This window comes from Sinocyclocheilus grahami, unplaced genomic scaffold (genome assembly GCF_001515645.1).
Source record: "Sinocyclocheilus grahami isolate Dianchi unplaced genomic scaffold, SAMN03320097.WGS_v1.1 scaffold134.1, whole genome shotgun sequence".
NCBI classification, from domain to species: domain Eukaryota; kingdom Metazoa; phylum Chordata; class Actinopteri; order Cypriniformes; family Cyprinidae; genus Sinocyclocheilus; species Sinocyclocheilus grahami.
The window spans coordinates 2,030,180-2,057,281 of record NW_015505313.1 but is presented as its reverse complement, the minus strand read 5'-3'; the positions used below and the strand labels follow the sequence as shown (position 1 = coordinate 2,057,281).

At 38.0% G+C, this 27,102-nt stretch overlaps 2 protein-coding genes across 2 annotated transcripts in view; both read right to left on the bottom strand.

Annotated features, from left to right (window-relative positions):
- LOC107590935 (HEAT repeat-containing protein 5A-like) overlaps nucleotides 1-15,636 on the bottom strand; it is a 23,857-nt gene extending 8,221 nt beyond the window's left edge. The window contains exons 1-22 of the mRNA XM_016279898.1: nucleotides 15,500-15,636; nucleotides 14,806-14,865; nucleotides 13,715-13,923; nucleotides 13,242-13,453; nucleotides 13,060-13,168; nucleotides 11,986-12,135; nucleotides 10,949-11,120; nucleotides 10,536-10,693; nucleotides 9,987-10,236; nucleotides 9,746-9,901; nucleotides 8,268-8,518; nucleotides 8,004-8,071; nucleotides 6,924-7,029; nucleotides 6,638-6,828; nucleotides 6,397-6,556; nucleotides 6,087-6,276; nucleotides 5,819-5,988; nucleotides 4,170-4,196; nucleotides 3,019-3,163; nucleotides 2,335-2,514; nucleotides 1,866-2,102; nucleotides 1,475-1,653 (exon numbers count right to left, since the gene is read on the bottom strand). Of these exons, the coding sequence (XP_016135384.1) occupies nucleotides 1,475-1,653; nucleotides 1,866-2,102; nucleotides 2,335-2,514; nucleotides 3,019-3,163; nucleotides 4,170-4,196; nucleotides 5,819-5,988; nucleotides 6,087-6,276; nucleotides 6,397-6,556; nucleotides 6,638-6,828; nucleotides 6,924-7,029; nucleotides 8,004-8,071; nucleotides 8,268-8,518; nucleotides 9,746-9,901; nucleotides 9,987-10,236; nucleotides 10,536-10,693; nucleotides 10,949-11,120; nucleotides 11,986-12,135; nucleotides 13,060-13,168; nucleotides 13,242-13,453; nucleotides 13,715-13,840 (3,237 nt within the window). The 5' untranslated portion in view covers nucleotides 13,841-13,923; nucleotides 14,806-14,865; nucleotides 15,500-15,636. The remainder of the gene's footprint in view (nucleotides 1-1,474; nucleotides 1,654-1,865; nucleotides 2,103-2,334; nucleotides 2,515-3,018; nucleotides 3,164-4,169; nucleotides 4,197-5,818; nucleotides 5,989-6,086; nucleotides 6,277-6,396; nucleotides 6,557-6,637; nucleotides 6,829-6,923; nucleotides 7,030-8,003; nucleotides 8,072-8,267; nucleotides 8,519-9,745; nucleotides 9,902-9,986; nucleotides 10,237-10,535; nucleotides 10,694-10,948; nucleotides 11,121-11,985; nucleotides 12,136-13,059; nucleotides 13,169-13,241; nucleotides 13,454-13,714; nucleotides 13,924-14,805; nucleotides 14,866-15,499) is intronic.
- Nucleotides 15,637-17,847: 2,211 nt separating this feature from the next.
- LOC107590902 (mis18-binding protein 1-like) lies at nucleotides 17,848-24,971 on the bottom strand. The gene is made up of 18 exons (XM_016279850.1): nucleotides 24,905-24,971; nucleotides 23,865-24,524; nucleotides 23,676-23,774; nucleotides 23,469-23,570; nucleotides 22,980-23,254; nucleotides 22,752-22,825; nucleotides 22,465-22,586; nucleotides 22,292-22,382; nucleotides 22,092-22,198; nucleotides 21,314-21,480; nucleotides 21,110-21,185; nucleotides 19,762-21,028; nucleotides 19,391-19,557; nucleotides 19,140-19,279; nucleotides 18,855-18,994; nucleotides 18,637-18,706; nucleotides 18,483-18,534; nucleotides 17,848-18,359 (listed from the first exon to the last, which is right to left on the bottom strand). Exons 2-18 carry the CDS (start codon nucleotides 24,454-24,456, stop codon nucleotides 18,253-18,255), a joined length of 3,648 nt encoding a protein of 1,215 aa, XP_016135336.1. The 5' UTR covers nucleotides 24,457-24,524; nucleotides 24,905-24,971; the 3' UTR covers nucleotides 17,848-18,252.
- Nucleotides 24,972-27,102: the final 2,131 nt, after the last annotated feature.

The following is a 27,102-nucleotide window of genomic DNA, read 5'->3' as shown; positions in this document are numbered from 1 at the left end:
AAAGGGGGGGGGGGGTTCTAAGAATAAGAGCTGAGAGCTTTGCTGTACAGCTCTGAACATACAGTTCAAATATCCAAGCATCTTCTAGTCTAGTAGGCAGTCTTCAAAAGTGATGCCACCATATACATTTTTGGCAGAAACCTAAACTTTGCATAACATTAGGTTCTCATAACCTACATTTGTGCCTATAATGAATAATTATAATAATTAAGAATTTAATTTAATAATAATGATAATTCAATTAAATGTTCATCTTAAAGGCACAATATGTAAGATTTTTTTTATTAAAATATCCAAAAACCACTAGAACAGTGTTATATATTTTGCTGACTTGTGTACTTACATTATCCCAAATGTTTTGAAGAATGTTTAAATCCAAAGAAATAAGCAATTTTAACTAGTGACACGGACCGTGTCCATAGTGTCGCCTGCCAATGACGTCATAACTCCGGTTATGGATGGTTTTGTTTCGTAGAAAACATGGAAACAACAAAGATGCTTTAATATGTTGTGCGTTTTAATAGACCGGTGACGACCGCACAGAGTAGCATTATAACAGAACTTTCAAATCTATCTAGTATGATAAAACAGCGCTGCTTTTTTTCCCCCCACATACGCACGACCGGAAGAAGTGGAAGCGGTCGACTGTGGCATAATAAAAGCTCCGCTGCTTTCGAGCCGTGTGTCACGTTTGTTCAGCGGCCTCGTTTCGCTTCGACAGCTTTCAGCCTCACCCTGCTTCATTCTACTACGTTAACAAATCATTAGCTCATCCATGAACATGATTTCTGCCCGAGTCCCGTCGGATTGGCTGTGGGGATAAAGACCACAACTCCCATGATTCCACACTCAGTCACTGCATCATCAAACTAAGCCTTTGTTTCTTTGTTTATTTTGAATACGCGCCCTCTAGCCCCGAAAATTACATATTGTGCCTTTAAATTACATTTAAATTGAGAAAAATTCTACAATTAAATTAACCTCCATAACTGATGTTACATATAACTTTAAAATAGCATGTGGTTTAAAATAATAAAAAAAATGTTTAAAATAATTTTACACTTTTTAAATAATTGGAATAAAATGACGGATACATAGACCAGCACAATGCTTTTCTCTATGTCAAATTTTCTGTTACAAGATGTGTTGCATTTGGGGTTTCTGTTATTTAATATTTTTCATAAATTTTCTCCTCTATTTGAAAACCAGAAGTGGTATTTTATGGAAATTTCAGCACAAAAAGTAAATAAATAAATAATTTAAAAGGGATCCATACTTCCACACTTATTACATTTGCGATAAAGGTCATTCACTCAAAGGCATTTAGGAAATATCCTATTTAATTAAGCTGCCAATCAATGTTCATGTTTGTTCTAGATGAGCAATTTCTTTCTTTCAGCACTTTTCTGGGCATATGAAAGTGTGCAATGTTGATTTTAAGACTGAGGCTGAAAAGTACTAAGTTAGTGCTCACATTGGCTTGATACTGTTCCAGAATGACATGTCCAGGGAACTCAGGCTCTGGCACATTGGAGAATTTCCGGATAATGACCAGCAGTGTTTGTAAACCAGCCAGTCGGAGCTGATCGCTGTGGTCTGTGGCTGCCATGAAAGCCATGCGGATGAGGTCCGCCAAGTGGAGAACCACGTAATCTGAGAGACAGAAGGGGTGCCTTTATTAACGGTGTTAACAAATATATATAAAATCACCCCAGAAGGTGGTGCTAAGATCCAGTGCTTTACTGAACACATCAAGAAAGACATCACAGTATTCAGAGTTACAGAAAATACACTAAAGCAATTTGGAGAAGAATGATAATAAAAGGAAATAAAAATTCTAACACAACAGAACTGATGTGTCTAACCTGCAGATTCATGTAAACGTTGTTCTTGAGCGAGTGCCATGTTGAAGTGAGCCAGGTCTCCGTTCTCACACTGTGCTATTATGCGACACACACACTCCATGGAAAACACACGAGTGGACCAGCGCAGGTTATTGAAGGGGCCGCTGGATTCAGACTTTGCGTGGAATGCAGAGGAGTCATCATATCGATCTCCATCCTCCTCCTGCTGCGTTTCTACAGCAGCAGCTGCAGCTGAGTCTAAACAATAAGAACATAAAAAAACTAAAAGCAACTATTTACAAGTCAAACTAAAAAAAAACACTGATTAAAAACAAAGAATTTGTCATGAAATTGTAAACACAGATCACAACATTTTAAGCCAATCTTAAGGCCTTTACACTGGTCAGGTGGGTTGTATTTTACAAAAAAATTTTTTTTGATTTTTTTATTCTCATCATATTCTGCTCAAGGAGCTGAGACTGAAGCCCACCTGCAGAGGCAGAGAGCACATCTTTGCAGAGTTTGAGCCAGTCGGCCAGATTACTCTCAGCCGCCGAGCTCATCATGTGGACAAGCGTCTCCTGAATGTCTCGGCACAGGCGTGGGTCAGACTCCCTGTCCAACAGACTGAACAAAGCTCCCTCCAATCCCACCTCCTTAATAGTGACATCTGCAGGATAGACAATAACCATTTAACATACAGCCCACAATGTGATATATATTATAACAAATGATGTTTTGCTTGAGAAGTGTGCTTGTGCTGTCTTTAAAACAAATGCCACTTACACAGATATTATGTGTGCATATAGTTTGACAAGATTTTTTTAATGATTTTTGAAAGAAGTCTCACCGAAGCTGCATTTATTTGATCAAAAAGTTAAAATAATTATACTGTGAAATATTACTATAATTTTAAATAACTGTTCTCTATTTGAATAGATTAAAAAATTCAATGTTATCCTGTGAAAAAACTTTTCAGCAGCCATTAATCCAGTCTTTAGTGTCACATGATCCTTCAGAAATCATTCTCTTATGTTGATTTGGTTCAAGACAAAATTCCAGGCCCCAAACTAATCTATGGCTCACTGCAGTCAAACCCAGCTCAAAATGCAGAGTACAGCAGAGACGTGCTGAGATGATACTATGTTGTGCAGTGGGGGCGATGCTGACTCACCCAATTGTGTGTTGTCTCTGCGTGGTAGCTCTTTAACCAAAGCGACTGCATGCTCCGATACCTCCACTGCTTCTCTCTGAGCCAGTTGTCTCAAGCAGGCCACAACTGCACGCCTCAGAGACAGGTATGAGCTGCACAGGTTTATCTGTACATGCACAAATATTATACATGATATTAAATGTAACGTTAGAACTTAGTATGGTCAAATAAACGATGAGTAGTGAATCAACTGAGGTCTCGTGAAACAGAAGAATAGAACTGAGACATTAGAGCTGGGTGTAAAATTAAATAAAAAAATTTCAATTCAATTCAATAAAAAATAAAAAATAAAAAAAATCCTTGTAATGGTTTAAATTATTTGATCATATAGCACACCCCTGATATAATATATAAATATTAGTTCAGACTGAGAGCAAATAAAGTTCAGAAATAGAGCACACTGCAACTGTAATGATTACTTCATCACATAATCCAGACAACAGTGCAATAAACACTTCAACAGACAGCTGCGGTCACATAAAAATTAGTCTGTTATGTCAAAATGATCCCACACAAACACTCTTTCAGTGTAGAGAAGGACAGAGGGAGAGGAGAAAGGGGCAGCAGGGCTACTGTCAAGGCTTGTTTTGAGCTTTAAATGATGTGACAAGTGAGCTGTTTGCAAAGAATAGGACCATAAATCAAACCATCTAAAAATAGAGCATGTAGAACAAAGCATGTTTTTCTCAATTACTGTCTAATAATGTCTAAATGTGTGTGTGGTTGTATGAGGAAGAGAGAGCGAGAGCAATGGACTGAAGCTCTCACAGTAATAAAGCTAATAGCTTGAATTGGCAAGAGGCCACAGATGTGGATGTGAATGTCATGTGCACTGTGTGGGTGGTCAGTGTTAGAAGCCTTTACAGAAAAGAACAAGCCAAGCAAACCTAATCCTTGGCATTAACCCTGCAGTTAGACGCAGTGACACTGTCTGCTCATGCTCAAAACCAGATCCTTCTTGAGTTAGTTTCACACTGGGAAAAATGAGAGGAGGACAGCAGAGTGTAATTATAGAGAGAGATGCAAGAAGAAAAAAAAAGAAGGGAATATGAAGTGCAAACAAAGGAAAGGGAATAAAGTGGCCTGATAGTAGAGAGGTAGACAAAACCTACCAACACAGAATAATCCAATAAGATTTCCTGTACGAGAAAGCATAAAAAAAGCACTGTCACTACAAATGAGGGCAAAGCCAGGCCCGTGAACACTCACCTCTTTCAATGACATTCATTTTTCTTAAATATATATATATATATACATACAAACACACCAGTCGGTATCCATATTGGTTGATATCAGTAAACAACGGTTATTGGCTCACATTGGCTTTTTGAGTTTAGATTTTTTAATTATTGGTTATAAATTTCAACAATATATATTTCATTATTGGTTATCTGCCATAAAATGAAAATAATTACTACTTTGTAAATATCTGCCAGAATATTAATATCTACTAATACTTTATAGAAAATGTCTTCAACCAAACTGAAATTCTCCTTGTACATTAACTCTATATAAACTAGGCCTGGGCGATAAAACGGTATCGATATTTATCGACGGTACACCTTCTTCAATATCGACAGAATAATTGTTTGATATAGCGCATGATAAAGGCACGTGCTATGAGTGACGAGTGTGATGAGGAGATTGTGAATAAAGAATGAATATTAGTCGAATTTAAAATAAATATTTGCATTTGAATGTTAGGTGTCCATCAGGGAGCATCATCAGTGGCGCGTGAGATGCAGTGGTGATGTAAGTGACGTTGTTGCATTTTAATGTTTTGTTAGTCTAGCCCACGAGATCCGCCACTGTGTTATGCATTCAAAATATTAGAGAAATATAGAAGCTCAATGCGGAGAAGATCTTGATTAGGTTAAAACCGAAACCAAGCCATTCACACAGAACGCATATTCAGCACATTTTTTGACGGACAAACATGACTGCTGCACTCGCGTCTCACAGAAGAGATGTATAGAAAGCCATGCAAACATAAAACTGTTTAAACTTTTAGAAAACACATCACAAATTTGTGGAGGTTTATTCCTTTTCACTGCTTATCATATATTTTAAAATGCAGTCTGTGTGAATGGCGCTTCGGCTCTTTGAATTAAGCAATGCATAAATACATGATGCTGTTTTGTTCATAATTGTTTATGCAATTTACATTAGAGTTAATTTAGACGTAATGCATGTTTTTATAGAGTTACTTCCTTGCGTTGACAATTTAAATGCGCTGCATTATTTTTCTCATTGCGCCCTCCAGTGGCCTCGGGAGACAATTAGACCTATACAATAAAGACCTATTTAATCAGCATTTAAAACATTAGAAATTACATACAAATTGACAAAGCAGACTTTGACTTGACTGACTTTTGAAAAAAAAAAAAAAAAATGTTTTCTATATATATATATATATATATATATATATATATATATTTCTCTGGTTGTGTGCATAATTCATTGATAGTCTCAAAAAGAAAAAATCTTTCTTACTCGTAATGAAAATTTATATTTATCCACCTCAGAACCTACTTTACTTTTTTTCTGACAACTCAAACTGCTTGGGGGGTGAAAAAAATAATATTAACCAATAATATAACAGCCTAGAATTTCACATTTCAATCAAATTCTGGTCAATTAAACATTATTTTGTTCACTGTGTATAATTGATCAGAAATCGGTTCAGTTAAATGTGTTGTGAATGCAGTGGAATGTCTGTTGTTCAGTATGATTTTGACTGTTAAGTGCATTGAGGACATACACAGAGGCTGGGCACCAGGCTGGCCAGATTGACAAAGCGTGGAGCAAACATGTGCAGCTGCTGGAGGCAGGAGATCGCCTGGGCCTGGACCAGACAGTCCTGAATGTCCTGCATCACAGCACAGCCCACCAAACACGAAGTCCTCACCGCACACACACCTGCACCCTCACCTGGAGACAGTTTACATTAAACAACCAGAGAGAAGAGAGTATGTAAAGGTCTCACCAGCATGATGACAATGTGTTTATGGGTAAATAAGTGTGTGCACCTTGCAGATCCGGCCCCATGGAAGTGATTAGGGCGTTAAGGCAGCGGCCCAGGCTTTGCTGCACCTCCACGTGTGTGTGTGGCGTCGAGAGGAGCAAACGTAGTACTAGAGTGAAACTAGCCTCTAGGTGACTGTGATACAGAGGGCCTGCTAGATCCACAACCATGGACAGAGCATGGAGAGCCCACATCTGCATACATGCATATAGTTCACTGAAAAGTTAGTGCATGAACTTCCTGACAACTCTCTATATAGAAAAGCACACAAATGGTATCCTGATTTATTTAAAACAGTCATGTGGTCTGTGTACCTGTACTTCAGGTGAGGTGCTGTCCTGGGACAGGGTGAAGAGGACTCCAACACAGGCACTAAGGTACTGAGGGGAGCTAATCCCACTCAGATAACGGTAGACAGCGCTGAGTGCCAAAGCATGACCTGTGCGTGTGATGGCATCCCTCGCCGTCTTCAGTCTGAAACACATTTACATTCATTTCAGATCATTTCATTTCAAAAACATTCTTATTTTTACACTGCACTTGCCATACACTCACTTGTCAAAGCTCATGAGAGTGATGGAAACGGTGAAATTGGGGTCATTACGAACTTGCACAAGCCTGGCTAAACCCTCTGCAGCCATGCAGCGCAAGAGAGGGTTTGAGCCCTCTAGCGCCCCCAATAGGAGAGACAGTGCTGGTCTCTGAACCTCCTCTGACCCCAATTCCCTCCGACTTGATGCCAAACACTACAAAGCAAAACAGGAAAGAAGGGGGAAAAGAGGAACATTATATGGTTTGAATGCAAAGGTTTTCAATTATTATTTTTGAAATGGTTTCTTACCTTCAAAGTACAGCAGAAAGCAGCAGCTACACGGATTTGAACAGTCTGCTGCCGGGCTCCTTTAAGCTGGCGCACAAACTCACAGAACTGCTCTAGGATCTGAGCCCTGAGACAGGAAATACAACAGATGTACTGTTCAGCTACTGTAATATCTGATTTTCCTTAGGAGTGCATTATATGTATAAACCAGATTATTAGCCGATATTACAAACTTTCTGTTGAAATTGGATACATAAGGGCCAAACTGAATACTGAATTGTTAATACTCATTTGCACAATTACTACATTTAGATTATGTAAGCATTAGACGATGCCAAATGTCAAATTAAACTCTAAAAACACTAATAATTTAATAAGATAAATAAATAAAAATAAAAACTCCAAACAAACAAACAAAAAACAAACAAACATCAAAAAAAGAATCTAGACAAGCTGTTAGCGGGATGAAAGATGCACTGCAGGAGGACCGATGGCCCCAAATGATCAGTATAATTTTCTCTCCACTGCTATGTTTAATAATGCATGGGATATGGCCAGAACAGCCCCCAATTATGCAAATGCATGCAGATGTCTGGATGTAAATTTGGCTATGCTGCATAAGAATGTGCTTCAAAAAGCCTCTGGATCTCATTAAGGCCAGTTCCCGCAAGCATTCAGTAACAGTATCAGTTCCTCCTAACAATCTGAATAACTTTAAACGGTAATGTTGGTTAACATCAGTACATTCACATTTTAGTGAATGTAGCATAAAACAAACAAACTATATAAATAATTTACAAAGTGGGATGCGTCATTATGAAAATGAAAGGCACTATAGAGTTGAGGGAAGCAATCTAGAACATAGCCAACTTAATCTGAGAATTTTCTGTTTAACTATTCATCAGCATTAGCTATTCATTTGAAGCATTATGAAGGGTATTGCTTGCATAAAGGTCCGATATAAACTAACTGAATGACCTGAAGTGTTTGGCGACATGGAGGTCCTTTTAAATGAACTGAACTAAAAGTACTCCAACCAGACAGCAACGGTATACAAAAGCAGCCTTCTGGAGGGAGTCTATGTGGTGACAGTGGACGTACTTCTGCTGAATGCCCAGGTGGGGAAAAATCACTCCAAACAGCTGGACAGCTGCTGCCGTTAAAGCAGTCTAGACAGTGATCTGGTGCCTGATTGAAAACTGCAATTGTGTAAAAACACCTACTAGCAAGTAACAGCAGAGACTCACTGACTACAGTGATCTGAAATGCTGCCAGCATGAACAAACCTCTTTAAACAGAACCACAAACTTACTGTGTGCTTTAAAAGGAGGATAGGAAATGTATAGACACAAATCTCATACATACCTTGCCCTTCGAGTGTGATATTCCTAGCGGACAGAGCTGTACGGCTCCCAGCAGAGCTGCAATGGCAGCACTGTACCCTTCCACAGCCTCTGGGCATGACTTCAGGGCATTTAGCCTCTCTGCACAGCGGTCTAGCAACACTGCCACCTGAGCAGGCATCCCTACAGCAACACACCGCAGGCACCAGGCGGCTGCCAGACGAGCAGATGCGCTGGGGTGAAGAAGAACAGAGATCACAGTGTCCAACATTCCTGTCAGAAAAACAAAACAGAGAAACTATTGAACTTGCAGTTTTAGTAAAGTTCAAGACATCAGAGATGACAATCTGAGCTCTTTCTGAAATTGCAGGATGGATGTGTTAAATCTGCAGCGGTAGGCACTTTTTCTGCTCACTCCTTCATCCAGGTCTTATTGTGACACATCCATTAAAGAGCAGACATACTCACACAAAATCCAGAGAATTAGCTATAGACATTTGAAAAATATATTTCTTTGATCCTGGTTCAAACTCCAGTACAAGACCATCACAAATGTGCAATGATAGGAGCAAGATGTTGTCTACACCAGTTTTATTGACAAAGATATTATAGCTATTTTTAAAATTACTGTAACTTTGTTACTGGTTATATAGCAGAATATGGCCTCATAAAGGTCTCAAAAAAAATAAAAACCCCAACCATTTAATACTCAACATCCTGTCCATCCAATACTTAAAATTCATTGGCTTGAACAGAATATAGAATAGCAATATAATAAAATACACTACTGTTCAAAAGTCTGGAGTCAGTAAGATTTTCTTAAACATTTTTGAAAGATGTCTCTTATGTTCACCAAGACTGCATTTATTTAATCAAACACATAATAAAAACAGTGATAGTGACATTTTATTTAAATTAAAAATATTTTTCTATTTTAATATATCGTAATTTATTAATGTGATGGCAAAGCTGAAATTTTAACAGTCATTACTCCAGTCTTCAGTGTCACAAGATCCTTCAGAAATCATTATAATATGTTGATTTGGTGCTTAAGAAATATTTCTCATTATTATCAAAGTTGAAAACAGTTGTGCTGCCTAATATTTAATTAATTAATTTATTTATTTTATATTCTGAGGAACAAAGTTCAAAGAACAGCTTTTTTTTTAAAAATATAAATATTCTGTAACATAATAAATCTCTTTTCGATCACTGTTGATCAATTTAATGCGTCCTTGTTGAATAAAAGTATTTTCTTTCCAAAAAAATAAAAAATTACTACCCCAAAACTTTTTAACAGTAGTGTACATCAATTGTAAAAAATAAATAAAAAAAACAAAAAATTCAGAGGGGGTGTTTTTGTTGTCACATTTTAAATATTTGGGGCACTTTTCATCACCACACTCCACTAATGCAGGTAAAAAGAGGAGTATCTAAAAATCCTTTAAAAAAAGTTTAATGGGGTGCCGAGAGTTTATTGGTTAATAATGCATGACAAACCTATGCTGGTGTCAAGCAGTAGTGGGGCGGCAGTGGAGCTCAGGTCCTGTAGCAGACTGCCCAGCTCCAGAAGAGCACATACCAGCACATGCTGACTAGCTGCGACATCCGCAGGCCTCACACGTGCCTCCAAGTTCCCCTCATGAAGAGCTGCGTCTGACAGAAACACAGCATACATTTAAGAAATTACAACTCAATACCCAATGAGACCTAAATATTCGCCCTTGGCCTAGTTTCTTACCCACAACCCTCTTCTGTTTGCTGATCAACTGGCAGATCTCCTTGGCAGCTGCGATTTGGGCCTTCTCCCCCAGCAAAGTGCCAAGAGTGGCCCGCAGTATGAAGGAGGCACAGCAGCGGCAAGAGACGGCATCTGCCGGGTATTGCGTCGCCCGTGCGTGAGATACCCACTCCATGAGAAGAGAAAGAAGACAGGAGAAGTGCGTTTCCAGCCACGTGCCACCCAGAATGGACACAAACACCACACAGGTCTGTTCAAGAGAGTAAACAGGTGGTATTCATGTTAAATGAACTGAAATGGATAAAATAATCTAAAATAAACGTACATAAAATTAAATAATTTATTTATTTAAAACTTCTATGTAGCACAACTTTTTTTTCTGCATAACGGATAAATAAGACACATAAATAAAGAGAGAAAATGTATTTTTTCCGATGTTATACAACCTTAATTTATTCTTTTATTTTAACCTAGACAAAGTCAGTCATGCTGTGACTCACAACACAAACATTCGGATCACAAGGGAAGGACTGTAGGAGGGTGAGCGACCTGTGTGGTGCCCACGCGCACATCTCTGCTGACTGAGCTGATCCCTTTCAACATGTCTCCACTGGCCCGCAGGAAGCCGGCTCCACCCCGCAGGAAACCAGAACTCAGCAGCTCCATCACCTCCTTCAGGGAGTTGCGCTTGGAGCCTGGCCTCGGCGCTGAGAGCAAACCCACAGGAACAGGGGAGGAAGAATGAAAAGAAGAGAAGCGTGAGAGAGAGTATGAGGGGATAAATGATAGAACAGATGGAATCGAGTGGGAGGGGAAAGATGAGCATTACATTTGAGGAAAAGAAAAGCAGTATGTGGGTGACCGAGGAGAGGAGGGAATGATTTTTACAATCTCCATGGGTAAATTATCAGCTTGGTGTCCTCTGAAGATGTTTCTGAGATTGCTGAATAAAATCCACCCACCTATGGCCTGTCTGGGCTCCAGTGCAGACGCTAATAAAGTGCCAAGTAGTTTTGAGATGCCGACTCGGACATCATAGTTTGAGCCCTCGAAGGCTCGGAAACAAAGAGTGGCCACATTCTCCAGCTCTGTGGACCACAGGAAGACAGCCTCTCTCTGGAGCTCCAGAAGACACTATCAAAAAAATAAAGTTAACTTCACCACTTCATAGTAATTTGGGGAAAACTTGGACAAAATTTGAAAGAAAAACTTCATTTTAACTATTATAGTCATTATAATAGAAATTAACTTTATTAATAGGCAATAATGTCTACTGGTATTGATTTCAAGTTTTGTTATTAACCTTTATTATGCTTTTTTTCCCTCTTACCATAAAGCACACAACATCCTGTCCTTTTATATGCAATATTTAAAACCCACAGATTGGAAAAAAATATACAACAAAATATAACAAAGGTTAAGATAAAAAGAGAAAAAAAAATGATTATAGTAAATGATTATAGTAATATTTAGTAACATACAGTAATATTTTAAATATTCTTTTCATCACTACAAAGACACACCACACCCCAGAACACACTACAAAAAATAAATACATACATACATAACTAAATAAATATATAATTTACTTCAAACATTGATAGTGATTCTGAACAGACTAGGACAAAATATAAAACCAAAACATTATTTTCAAACTAGCTTTTTTTAGAATAATAAATTCTATTAATATTTTCATATTTTTTTATTAGATGGAAGAAGAATAAGTGTTTACCCTGCTTCCTCCTTTAGCTGGAAATAGTACAATAACTTAGGATCCATATTTTACAAATATTTGGGGTTAATAAGAATATCATAAACTGAAATGTGTTTGATTTAAACATCTGTTAACAATAAAGAACAAAATGTGTATTTTCCCTCAGTCAGCTGTGAATGTAAAGCTATTTCTGTTAATAAGTAATGCATGTTTGACTAACATACATATGATTATTAACTTTTCCATATGATTAGTAACTGAGGCATGGGGTTGAGTGTCCAGTACCTTTGCGGCAGCACAGCGCACAGCCATGGAGCGATCGGTGAGACATGTGCGAGCAGTTTTATAGATGTCTCTGTGACAGGACATGGCACTCACACCTAAACCCTTCAGAATCTTCTCAATACACAACATGATCTCACAGCGGCCCTGAGACTGGACACATTAACACACACACACATACACATTTATAAAAGCTACTGGCTTCTGGAATATAAAAATATCTCGATCCCATTTTTATCCCAGGTTCTCGGTGATATTCTGGTTCCCATATATGACTCGGGTCCCTCTTTCAACGTAAGTCTATTTTGCCTGTTTTATAGTGGAATTTCTTAGTATAGTAATAGCATGTCTATAATTTAAAAAAAAAAGTGCACATTGACGTTTAAAACTAGATATACAAATAATTGCCTTAGAAACACTATTAAACATACACTACTGTTTAAACAACTGGGGTTAGCGCGTTTGTTTTTTCTTAAGAAATTTAAAGTGACAGTAAAGACTTTTACATTGTTACAAAAAAACTATTTGAAATAAATGCCATTCTTTCAACAAAGAATCTTGAAAAAGTATTGTTTTCCACTAAAATATTAAGCAATGCAACTGTTTTCAACAATGAAAGTAAGATAATAATCATAATAATAATGTGTTTCTTCAAATCAGTATATTAAAATGACTTCTGAAGGATCAAAAAGGCAGTCAAAGTTGGCATAACTAAAATAAATTACATTTTCAAATACATCCAAATAGAAAACAGTCATTTCAAATTGTAATAATATTTCACAATATTAATGTTTTTACAGCCTTGGTGAGCATAACACACTTCTATCAAAAACATGATTGTTCTTTACTCTCTATTGTGAAGTATATCTGAGTGAAAATGTAGTGAATTTCATCTGCTACTTAAAGTCCTAAGCATTTTGTGACGGTCAAAATAAAAAAATGCTGCATGTGATGATTCAAAACACCAGAATCACCTGTTTATCCTCCAAACAGTCATGATTTTTCACAGTGAAGTACAGTCGCATCTCTTTGTTTGGCTGAACTGTGAATCACATACTGGTGTGCAGCCACACGTACCTCTGCGCTCTTCGTGGCTTTCAGAAGGTTTGCCACGCTCTCTTTAAACGAGTTGATGAGTAGTCGGCCCAGTTGCTCATACAGCACACCCAAACAGGCCACAGCTGCCCTGTAGGGAGCAATAAGTAAAGTAACTGGCAGAAGATCAAGCTGAAGCCCATCTGCAGATTTATGACACTCACAGTCGAGTAGGCAGGAAGCTGGGCGAGTCGTCCTTGCTGCGGATGATGTCATTGCAGCGGTCCACAGTGAGGCTGGACGTGAGGGAGTCACCCACACGGTACACCAGCGCCAGACACTGTGCCAACAGCAGTCGTGTCGGGGGGCCCGGAGAACCTGTCAGTACCGTCGTGAGCTGCTCCACCAGGCGCTTCTGGTTCTTTTTCACATCGGCCTGTCACACAAACACATGCCGACATACTGTTTAGATGAGCAGCGCTCTTTAATTGCGGTTTCTTGGCACTTCACCAGTAAGAAACAGACAGACACATCACTAGTCCATTCCTGGCTGAGAGACAGCCGGTGGAAAGGCAGACAAATAACCAGGGAGTCTGTTCAGAGAGGCTTGCTTGTGTTTGTGTTCGAGAGAGAGAGAGAGACAGACAGAAGCGTTTCTTCTCAAACAGAGAGCTTATTGTCAGCGCCCTCAACTCACCCGGTCTGTGGCAGGGAGTAGTTTCTTGAGGAAACGCAGCCACTCTAAGACAAACTCGGCTCTCTGGTGCTCCCGCAGCTGACTGCAGGCTTCCTCGTTCAGCAGTAAACTATGAGTCTGCTCCATCTTTCCGTCTCTTCTCCCTCTCCAGCTTTTCACCTGAGACCTTAACCGCAGCGCCCCTCAAATTCTGGACACCTCCATCCTCCCTGAAATAAACCACAAGTTTTCAACTGAGGTTTTCACAAGGGGTCCGTGGAAAAGTTTACAGAAAAACAGTGTTAAATAAAAAAATTATGAAAATAAGACATAAATAAGCAGATGAAAAAATATGCCAAATAAAGAATATTTTCGGTTTTCTTTTTCACTTTAGTTTAAGTTTTAGTATAGTTTTTACAATTTTTATTTCAGTTATAGTTTTCGCTATTTTAGTACATCAAGTTAAACTAAACGAAAAAGAAAAATGTTGCTGTGGCAACTAGCTGAAATAAATAAATGTAAGGTTTTTCTATATTTAATTAATTTCAGTTAAAGTTTATTTCCTTTCAAGTAATGATCATTTTTAAATGTTTTAATTAACTATAACAACCCTATATAGTACTTCGGTGAGTAGAGAAAAAATCCTAAATAATTTTCAAATAATATTTTTTTTATACATGAAAATATATAGCTGCCTTTTCATTTTTAGGAATGGGGGTCCCTTAACACGGACGATCATATTCGGGGTCCGTCTCCGTACCATCTAAAATATTGAAAACCCCTGCTTTACATAAATTAGTTACAAAGTATACACCAAAGATGATGTAATAAGGAACTGATGCAATTAATATGGCTCTACATATCTGCATTAATGATAAGGATTTTGCTACATGTCCTGTTTCATAACTTTTAATCATTTAATCTGAGTGCGCAAAAGTGTGTGAACGTGCCAGTTTATAAAGGGTTTATTATAAATAGCACATCCGTTTTTCCAAAAGTACCTTGTGAAGTTATATGTCGCCACTATGAATTATGCATCATGTCCACTGAGTCTGCGCAGTCTAGAAAGAAACCAGCAGATCATGCAACTAAAATGACTAAAAGATTACTACCTTAAATGGATCTCAATTTCTAAACCAGATTAAGGAGGGTGAGATTGGACATCAAAGTGCCTGTCAGGGAAACAAAAAGGATGGGATAGTGAAATTATTTTAGGTTTCTTGGATGCTCCATGGCGAGTCAGACAGGCTGTCTGGAACGAGACCCCTTACTTTTCTTACAGGTTTATTAAGCTGCATGACAGTTTCTTATGTGAATTTGATTTTTTATATTCAGTTTCAATGTGAATTTAATCTGCATATGATTATAAAGCTAATTATTGTTTATGCTCCTGTATTTACCTGTAGCTGTAGTTATTCTTATCAAATAAAAAATCTAACAAATCTGTTTGAGCACAGGATAAATAAATAAACATATATTTCCTTAAACAAGTCTTTATAGTGTGTTTGATTTCTTGATTAGATGATGACTCCAGGCTAAATGAACAGGACTCCTGGCTAACTCGATTTGCTGCCAACTTCACCCAAAGATAGTTATCCTCTAACATGTGTTTTTAACTAAACATACGTCACAAACTAAAACAGACATGTTGTTGTCAATGATTTAGTAAGTGTTAGTTATTTTAGCCTAACGCTAGCTTTTATCCAATGCTAACCAAATCTCTCTGACATGCTAGCGAGAAAAATCTTCAAAAGCAGCGATTTACTGCCTTTAAAATGAAAGTATCGTGAGGAAAATGTGTATTACCTGCTAAATCCATCAACTGTAATGTCGGGGGGACGACAGTGAGAGAGGTATTTCCCTATTCAAGGCGACTGTTTGTGTGTAATTCCTCAGACATCTGCTTGCATGAAAGTGCGAGTCAAACTGTGAAGCGCAGCCACGTTAAAGGGAAAATGAACGTGAGAGACCGCTAGAGGGACGCTATTCAAACGGTCTCTGTCTAAAAACTACATGGCTGTCTACCTGGGCAACATTTTTTTGGCTATTATAGCAACATGCTGAGACTGCATTTATCTGCATTGTACAATAGCTGCCTACATGTACAGCATTTTTGGCCAGTATATAGCCACCTACCTTGGCAGCATTTATTGTCATTATATAGAATTGTTTGCAGTGTAGTACTCCAAAACAACCATAAGCACTGTTATTTGCTCCCAGTTACATTTACAGTATCAAAAACAGCTTTATAAATTAATTCTATAGTTCAGAAAGAGGGTGGAAAAAGATTATGTGAAAAAGGTTTTGGTGCCAGAAAACTTAAATTTATAGTATACAGGTGCATCTCAATAAATTAGAATGTCGTGGAAAAGTTCATTTATTTCAGTAATTCAACTCAAATTGTGAAACTCGTGTATTAAATAAATTCAATGCACACAGATTGAAGTAGTTTAAGTCTTTGGTTCTTTTAATTGTGATGATTTTGGCTCACATTTCACAAAAACCCACCAATTCACTATCTCAACAAATTAGAATATGGTGACATGCCAATCAGCTAATCAACTCAAAACACCTGCAAAGGTTTCCTGAGCCTTCAAAATGGTCTCTCAGTTTGGTTCACTAGGCTACACAATCATGGGGAAGACTGCTGATCTGACAGTTGTCCAGAAGACAATCATTGACACCCTTCACAAGGAGGGTAAGCCACAAACATTCATTGCTAAAGAAGCTGGCTGTTCACAGAGTGCTGTATCCAAGCATGTTAACAGAAAGTTGAGTGGAAGGAAAAAGTGTGGAAGAAAAAGATAGAGAGAAACCAACTGAGAGAACTGCAGCCTTATGAGGATTGTCAAGCAAAATCGATTCAAGAATTTGAGTGAACTTCACAAGGAATGGACTGAGGCTGGGGTCAAGGCATCAAGAGCCACCACACACAGACGTGTCAAGGAATTTGGCTACAGTTGTCGTATTCCTCTTTTTAAGCCACTCCTGAACCACAGACAACGTCAGAGTCATCTTACCTGGGCTAAGGAGAAGAAGAACTGGACTGTTGCCCAGTGGTCCAAAGTCCTCTTTTCAGATGAGAGCAAGTTTTGTATTTCATTTGGAAACCAAGGTCCTAGAGTCTGGAGGAAGGGTGGAGAAGCTCATAGCCCAAGTTGCTTGAAGTCCAGTGTTAAGTTTCCACAGTCTGTGATGATTTGGGGTGCAATGTCATCTGCTGGTGTTGGTCCATTGTGTTTTTTGAAAACCAGTGTCACTGCACCCGTTTAACAATACATTTTGGAGCACTTCATGCTTCCTTCTGCTGACCAGCTTTTTGAAGATGCTGATTTAATTTTCCAGCAGGATTTGGCACCTGCCCACACTGCCAAAAGTTGGTTAAATGACCATGGTGTTGGTGTGCTTGACTGGCCAGCAAACTCACCAGACCTGAACCCCATAGAGAATCTACGGGGTATTGTCAAGAGGAAAATGAGAAACAAGAGACCAAAAAATGCAGATGAGCTGAAGGCCACTGTCAAAGAAACCTGGGCTTCCATACCACCTCAGCAGTGCCACAAACTGATCACCTCCATGCCACGCCGAATTGAGGCAGTAATTAAAGCAAAAGGAGCCTCTACCAAGTATTGAGTACATGTACAGTAAATGAACATACTTTCCAGAAGGCCAATTCACTAAAAATGTTTTTTTTATTGGTCTTATGAAGTATTCTAATTTGTTGAGATAGTGAATTGGTGGGTTTTTGTTAAATGTGAGCCAAAATCATCACAATTAAAAGAACCAAAGACTTAAACTACTTCAGTCTGTGTGCATTTAATTTATTTAATACACAAGTTTCACAATTTGAGTTGAATTACTGAAATAAACGAACTTTTCCATGACATTCTAACTTATTGAGATGCACCTGTATGTATAGTTTAGGGATAAAATATCAAAATTCAGAGGCATTAATTGTTAATATGCTTTTACACAGCATTTCAAAAGCAGCAGAAAGACCAATAGAGACATTGTCCAAAAACGTATTTATAAAGAACGTGAAGGAACATGACAAAGACAGATCTTTACTGTGAGCACAGCATACTTGAGTAAAACTGGTGGACAAAAATAAGTTTTAACCATTTTATTTGTTCATACATTGTATTTGCTTATATATTTCTTTACAATATAATCAAATAAAAGAATCTAAAATGTGGCATTTTCAACTTGTTGCTTTCACACCAGAGGAATTAATTAGAACTTGTTTCTTTTGCATTTCTTTATACCGAGCTGAGTTTATCCTCTTTCATTAGAATTATGGTTTAACATCCGCAGATTTTGAACTTCAAATTAAAAAATATATATATATACACACAACTCACAGATAAACACTGCATTGTAGAAGAACTGGCCAAACAAAGCAAATTACAAATCTTCATTTGAGATGTTTTGTTAGATATAGCTAGTAACATTTCATGAGCACTGGTGTTTGACAAACCAAAACACACTTAAAAACTGGAAAAGTGGAAGCTAAAATATTGTAAAATAATGTGATTAACAGCACTGAAATTCAGTGAAACTCAGCAGTACTCCATAAAATAATCATCCTCCTCATCAGTGTCATCATCTCTGGATGGGATATCTTTATCTGACAGCATGTTCCACACCACAAAGTCTTCATCTTCAGCTGTTAAAAACAGTGGTGATGAACGAAAAAGAAAAAGAAAAAAAAAAAAAAGAGTACCATTAATAAACAACATTTTTCAACTCGATGCACAGTAGCATGTTTGAGTTACCAAAATTTGCATACCAACACATCTCTTAAGCATCTTCTTTACTACTGGAGTTGGTATAAGCTTGTCCTGCACAAGAAATATATTGCATCATTTTAATAGGGAGAAAAATAAAAGTTGAATCACTTATGGCAACAAGATTAAAGATAAGCAGGATATTGAGACTGTTACCATTGGAGCAGCCTTTTTGCCCCGTTTCCGTCCCTTCTGAAGATGGTAAATGTACTTGTCCATGTTATTCCTTAAAATAAACAAAAAAATTAATGGTTTATACAAAGATCCAAATTAGACATCTGGATTTTTGAAACTAAAATGAGGCAATAAGCCTGATGAGTGCACTCAGCATCCGCCCACTAAATATAGCTTTGGCAGTCGAGAGGAAAGCGTACTTGTTGATGGATCCCAGCATTCCTGGGCTGATGTGCAGACACTGAGGGGTTTTAGCAGCAGTAGAAGTGCTAGAACTCGGCGTCTGAGGGTTCTGAAGCAGGCTGAAATCTTCATCTCCATTTGCAGCAAGTACAGGCAACTTCAAAAGACAACGTCAAGTTAGATTTTCTTAGGGTATAGACAGGATATGGTATAATTCAGACAGGGGGCTTCATCAGGTCTGCATGTGCAGTTCATGAAGAATCTAGTTCAGTGCATGTCCAAATCAATCAACAGCAAACCACCTTGATTTGTTTATTGTGCATTGGCGAGTTGGCAAAAACGTCATCATGGTTATCTTTGGGCATGTGGTCCAAGAAATGCCTCATCTGCTGTCTCCTTTTAAGTGTTCCAGCTTTAGCAGTTATTTCAACTATTTCCTTTCCTGTGAGAAAAAACAAGACGTTTTTTTTTTTTTTTCATTTTCAAATGCATGAATTTGCATTTGAAAACTTTTGACAATTTGTAAAAATTGTAATAACCCTTCAAATTATACCTGGCTCTTCAGTTGCTGCTGCTTTCTGAGCTCTTATTCTGGGTCTTTTGTTGGTCTTCTGATTGGAATTATACTGTTCCTGACACTCTTCAGCCGAACGAGTGCCGACAATATACGCAACTTTTGCCCAGTAACCACTCTTGTGCTTGGGCAATGAGTTGACAGCCCTATCCAGAGATACACAGTACTATCATGATCCATCTACATTTCATGCATCCAAAGGAATGATGTGAATTTGTAAAATAATGACCAGAATTTCTTTCAACTGTGAAAAAAACAACTTAAATCTAAAAAAAATAAATAAAAAAAATAATATATATATACACACACACGGTATATAAAATAAAATGGCATTCAAGATTAAAGCTTACTCGTGTAGTTTTTGTAGCTCTTCTTCAGTCCATTTTCCATCCAATAGCTCATCTTGTTCATTCATATTGCTGTTTTCTGTGTGTGGCTTTTTGCTCCTAGTGTTTGCTTTTCCTGTTTTAGATTGCTTTGATCTTCTGTTATTTGAAACAGCATGTTGAACACTTTCCTCACCCTCTGAGTGCTCAGAATGCATGTCCTCTGAGGACGCAAGGTGTCCATTTGTTTTAAGTTCAGATTTAGCTTTCCTCTGTCTTGTCCTCTTCAACAATAATGTACGTGCAGGCTTCTTGTCGTGTCGCCTTCTCTCTTCGTCGTCATCATCATCTGTGGGAAAATCAATAGAACCTCCGACCAAAACATCATCTGAGTTTCTCTGCAAAATCTTTTTTGGTCTACGTGAACGTCTCACTGAGTCCTGTTCATTTTGTTCCTTATGACTGGTAGAGTCTTGCACCACAGAGGTCTCAGTCTTATGAGGTTTTGTTAGCTGTTTGCGGCCTGCAGGCTTCTTGTCGTGTCGCCTTCTCTCTTCATCATCATCATCAGTGGGAAAATCAATAGATTCTCCTACCAAATCATCTGAATTTCTCTGAGAGGTCTTTTTAGGTCTACGTAAAACTCTCACTGAGTCCTGTTCATTTTGTTCCTTATGACTGGTAGAGTTTTTCGCCACAGAGGTCTCAGTCTTATGAGGTTTTGTTAGCTGTTTATGGTCTGTGGACCTTTTTCCTCTTTGCCTTTTTGGAGGGTCTGGAGATGCAAATGAGCTGTTTGAGTCAGTAGAGCATATCAGAGTCCTTCGGCGTAAGGACCTGCTGTCGTGTGGCATGGATTGTGGTTCATCCTGAATTTGCTTTTGGGAAGACTTGTTATTGTGCATTGTCTTCAGATCATTCTCAGAGCCTGTTTCCTGCTCATCATATGACATTGATCCATCCCTAGGTGAGAAATGACCATTCACCGAATCAACCTGTGTGTTCTCCATCATTTCTGACTCTGAACCCATTGCGTTTTCCTCTCCTCTTGACTGTTGCTTTCTCAGAGAGGTTCTTTGAGGTCGACTAGCTTTTTGTTTCACGCTATGACCCAAATTAGAGCTGAGGGCCATAACCAGGGTTCCTTTCTGAGCTCTTGGAGGTTTATTCAGTGTTGTGCTCTCAATTAGAGGTGGATTGCTCTGGACCTTTATTTGGGGTTTGGAATGCTGTTTGATCCTCCTCATTGGCACTGACAATTCATCTTCACTGCTAGATGTGTTACGCCTCCCTTTTGTAAAACAAGTAAATATGAACATTTGCAATGAAAAACAAACACACTTTAAAACAAGTGCATGTTATCAATGCACACCTCTTCCCAGAGTTTCAGGCCTGGATGATTGCTCCTCTGTGATTTGTGATGCTGCCATAGTTACTGGCTTCTTTGGCTGGAAAGAAAAACAACATCAAATTTAAGAAATGGCCCACCTGCGCCATAACAATATAAAAAGTCCCCATAAATGCCACTAGAGATCAAAGACATTGTTTGCAGTGCTGAATGAAATGAGAAGAGTACCGTGGACAGCATTGAGGTAGCGTAGTCCTCATGGACAGTGACATTCATGTCAGAGTCCATAACAATCCTCCCTCCTTTCCAGTATTCCAGTGGAGCTTTGATGAGTCGGCCACTGCGGGAAACTTTTGCACTGCCCTGCTGAACGCTGTCAGTGGGAGTGATGGGAGCTGTAACACAAAAAAATTCAATATATTAGTGTGACAGTTTCAAACCTATGGGGATGAACAGAATTTAAACTAAAGCAATAAGCCCCAAGAAGCCGTGGTTTACAGTGAATTTATAACAGCTAAGGGGCGTTGTTAGGCACAACGCGAAACCCCCTTAGCTGTTATAAATTCATTGTAAACCACGGCTTCACGGGGCTTATTGCTTTTATAAAACGGTTATTCCATATACATAGTAAGGTTTCACAAAATAAAACAGAGCAAATAAAGTGTAATGATATTAATAAAAACATTATTCTTCCGCTAAACAATGTAGTTCCTCAGAAATGGTTATGGTTCAAACAAAGTGTTTGCCGAGCAACACACAAATGTTAACAAAGGTGTATGTTTGTAGAGTAATTTACAACAGCTTCGAACTTGGCTCAACCAATCAGAATCAAGGACCGGAACTATCCGTTTTATAAAAAATATTTGAACTGGGATTCCAAACATTCATGATACAGACACTAATAACATATAACCAACTAGACAAATGAAACAAATAATTATGACATTCAGACAGATTTGTCTAAATGATTGAAATGTCACAGTTAATGCTAAAATGTTATACTCACAGGTTACAACGCTCTGAATCTTGGAATGTTTGGACGTTGAGTTTTTAGAGGCCTGTTGATTTTTAGTTTTGGAAGGTTTCACACTGTCATCTTGATTTTTTTGTGGTCTAAAACAAGAGGCGGCGAAACAATTTAATGAAATGTAGAATTTCTTTTTATAATTTGATAAATAACATAATAACAGAGTTGAGGCAACTTACCCCATATGACAACTCAAAAACTGATCCAGGTACTCCTTCCACATTTTTGGAAACCCAAAGAGAAATTTCTTCAAAAACCATGATGGAAATGCTGTAAGGGTCGAAACAAAACTGTACAAATTAAATAAACACAATCCAAGTAATGCAACCTGATTTAAAAAGCATTATCTTACATGAATTGGGATGTTTGGCCATTTTCCCAATGAGCACGTAGGTTCTGCCAGATGACGTCTTGAGAACATTACTTGAGATTCTTTCAGAGATAAAACTGCTGTGCCAAGGTATCATAGTATCTCTGTATGTATCAAGCAAAACCATTTTAGGGCTACATAAAACAGCTTCACAGAAGATTAATGAAAACGCATAATGCTGTAATATAATACATTTTACATGCAGCGCAGACACTATGACAAGTCTTTACGATATACAAGAAAATAGGGGTAGGAAGCAAATATCTTACACGCGAATACCATCAACCACAAGGTCTTTGTTGAACAGTTTCAAAACCCAGTCTCTTAAATGAATCCCTCTCACCTACAAGACAAAATGTACTAACTACAAATGCTGAAATACAGATCACAATTACAAAATATAAAATCACCAAATCATGTTTTTGCATCGGTTTTGACATTTTGTCAATGATTTTTAAAATCATTAAGAAACAAATGCTGTTGTTTTTTAAACTTACATTTGTTTCCTCATCTAGAGCTCCATCTGCTTGTCTAGCTTGCTGTTTTGACTGAAACACAGACACTTTCTTTCGTGGGATCAACAACCGAGGAGAGAGCTGCAGTAGAGGATCCTCCAGTAGATTATGAGGGGGCTGAGGGAGTCCAGGGACCACTTCTGAGCACTCCGACTGGCCAAACGGATCAGACTCAGGTCTACTGGACGTGTCTATTTGGAGGTTTCCTTCATTTTCCTTTTCTACGGAAATGCTCCTCTCACCAAAAACAACACCACCTGCAATCAAATTACACAGAGCTAATGTGTTATGATCAGTGTCATATTGTTCTTTGCTTTATTATTTAGATCACAGTAAATGTGTAACCCAATTTTTGGTAAAAATCAGAATTATACTTATTGCCAAATATCTTTTCCCACACAAAGAATTTGTCTTGGTGACAGAAGAAGAATTCTAATTTTGTGAGTAACACGGTAAAATTAAACATCATACCTTTATTTCTGTCCTTTGAACTGCTGACATAAGTGATGGGTTTCCGTGGAAGCTGGGCTAATGTCTCATCAGGAACCACCTTGTCCAACAGCACAGGAGGCTCTTTGGTTACACAAGATTTTTATAAATTAATCAGGTCGTACTGAATACAACTGTCCTAAAATGCCAAACAACAGCAATTACTAAAATAAACCATTAAAATCATACGTCTGTTCCTTTTAGAAAGATCCTCCGGCATTTGCTTTTGCCTTGCTTTCATCTCCGATAACATCTCCTCAGGTACGTTCTCAAGTAAAACATATGGCTCTAGAAAAAGAAAAGTGAAAATAGTAGAATTCATTTCTAGAAGTCATCATTATGTATGACATCTAGGGGGAAAAAATAAGGAGAACTCACCAATAAATGACTCTGACTCCATATTAAAGGTTTCATGTTGTCTTCCAGGCACTTTATGAAGATTGATGGAATTACTATCTTGTGGTAAATCTATTTCTCCAGGCTGTGCATCTCCTCCTGGTGACTGTGGAGGAGAGAGGGCTAACACATAGGTCTCCTGGCTTGCGTTATTCTTTTGTGAGTACTGCGTTACAGGGTTCGAGGGGATACTGTCGCAAATCTCTTGGTTTCCAACATGATCAGAGGCTGCCCCATGCCCTGCAGAGTTTTGTCTCTGAACTTTTGCCTTCATTCTTGCAAAAATCTTTGCCGGCGTCTCAGTGCATCTCTTCAGCATCAGGTCAGCTTTGTCTTGAGGGGCGACCTCCACCGTGGCATTGATGCTGCTGATCTCACAGGGGATATTTGGGCTATTTTCTTCAGCATTCTGTGCAGTGGAGTTCATCACCAACACATCTCGGTTTGAAATCTTTCTGCCTGACCCAGTTGTCCAATTGTGAGCTACTTTAGGTATGATTTTGACTGGTGTGATCATGTCACCAAGCTCAGGGGCTTCAGGAGCAATGAAATAGTCTTGTAGTGGATTATACATTATTGTATTAGAGGAAAGACAGACTAAATGCTTACAGCCCCACAGTGGTCCATGTTCTCATCAAAATCCTATAATATGCAAAGGGGAAAAATCTCATTAACAAAAGAAGCTAAAAGTGGAGATTGATTCGTCTATAAATATTGTCTTTAAAATTAGACGCTTTATATAAATATATATAAAGCTTTCGCTGACAAGCAACATCAGTAATAAAATAAATATCTTAATCGATTTAAACCATAAACACTTGTCTAAATTCAAAATTAACGTTAGTCTGGCTGTACACTACTAACGTTAGAGTTAAAACGAAAACAACCCCGTGCACACTTAACCGTCGACAAACACCGTGTAAAATGATCGATTACATATCAGTGAGTGAAACAAAGTTCACATAATATATAGCTGGTTAAGTGACTTTAGGGCCTATAATTACTAAAAACGACTCGCTTACCATGTAAACTCGTTTGAATTTTCCCGGATAACGCGCGGCTAACGTCTCGTGTCACGTAAGGACTGCGTCACTTCCGTCAATAACGCTACTAGGAAGTGAGTGCTTCATTTCAGTGACTCGGTTCTTTCGGACAGTTCATTTCAAAGAATTGGTTTAAAAACAGTTCTGTGATTATTTGACCTCAAAAAAGGCATCGCGTAACGCGATAAACTGCTGTTTATTATACCGATTATGATTTATTAAATGTGTCGTTTATTGTAATCCCATGCTACCCAGTTAAGTCCCAGCCATGACACAAAGTCATTTAGAACAATATTAAAATTACTTCACAACCCTTGCCCAAAATATTTGCTTGTTTTAATAAATTTTATTTGTTAAACGCAACTCTAATAAAAATAAAAAAAAGTTCTAAATTTAAAAAATGATGGCTACCGTCACATAGCAATAAAGTAACAAAAACTGACTAAATGTAACAGAGTTAGTGCAATGGCATAAAGTTTCATGGTATCCGTTTGAATGTACAATTCTGTAAATATGCACAAGCTGGAGAAGTTAAAAGACACCTCTTTAATTATATTTCGGATATGAACATGTCTACTTCTACAGTAGTAGCAATTTTTCTTTAATGCTTCAGTCATACTCGCTGAGAGGGTAAAAATGGCAGTCTGGAGAAAATGGAAGGAGATTGGTGTATTCTCTTTGAATTTTCATTCTGAGACAGGCATTCCAACATCTTTCAGAATTCTAAGTATTCCACAGGATCTCTTGAATTTCTTTTTTTTTTTCAAAAGCAAAGACCAAAAATACCTTTGGTTTTACCCTGAGGATTCTGATATTGCAATTATGAATTAGTGTTGGCTTTCTCAGAATATTGTATTGCCTCTAAATTAACACAATTCCCATGTGTTTTGTTTCTTTTCTAAATAAGAGTATCTAGCCGGCAAAAGTTCACTCAATCATTATAGAATTACATCGTGACAGAATTTCACTTGGTTCAATTGCATTTGATTAGAACATGGGGCAAAATGTCTCTATTAAAGCATCTTTTGAATTTCCCTTAGAAGTGTTTTGAGCCATAAAAGGAGCTTGGAACTCTTTGCAGCTTTCGACAGCTGTTAGGCTCAGGATGGGAATTTTGGATTTCTTTTAAGTACACTGATCTGACCCTAAATAATCCGAATGCCAAAGCAACTGAATTCAAGGTATCTTGTAAAGCGCCACCCATATTAATTTAGTTTTGACTGAAATGAAAACGGCAATGGAGAAATGATACAATAATGGCTGTGGAGGACAGTACGTACCTACCCACATGGTCACACATAATCAATACCATTTAGTGGATGGTATGATCTTGTCAGTTTCTTCCATCACGGTTTATGGAGGGATTTTGCATTCTCCTCCACACACAATCATTTCTCATTTCGAGTATGTGAATGGCGAAGCCCCCACTCTACTGTGAGTAAACGACTTCTCCATTCTTATCAGAAAGCAATTTGCTCGTGTGAGACAGTAAAGTACAAGCTCTCCATCATTATGAAATGGCTGTCCATGCCGTCTGATCTACGAGAAAGGAGATGCCGTATGAACACACAGACTATCTGGGAGATAGCTTGCCAGCTCATCCGGATGCAAACGCTGTATCATGCTGGCACAATGAAACCTGTGTCGCAACTAAAGGGAGCTATACAGGAAGCTGGCAAAAATAGCGTCAGCGCAAGAAGATGGCATTCTATGAAATATATGAATGTACATAAGTAACCGGGGTTAGTTGTCACACTGTCTATATCTCAGTAACTGTAAGGTTTTAAGTGCAGTTGCACAAACATTAACGTGGTTTTATATGATGTTTAAAAAATATTGTTCTATTGTTTCTATGTTTTGTTTTATAATTTTACATTTGCCAAAAAACCTATAACAACAGGTTCTGTTGTGACAGCTTATCTCAACATGTTCAATAAACTGAAATGGTTTTCTGGGAAATACAGGTGGAAATGTTAAATAGTTTTTTTTTTGTAGCCAAGACTTGAAATTGACTTTCAAAGAGAAACCTACTTTGAGAAAAAATAACTGAAGTGAAATGTGTGATGGATATAAATAGGGCTTTAACAATAAAACTCCAGCAAATATGTTTTCTTTGCACGATTTCGATCCCTTTTCTCCCTTTTTCTATGGTTCAGATGTTTTGAGGACAATATAGG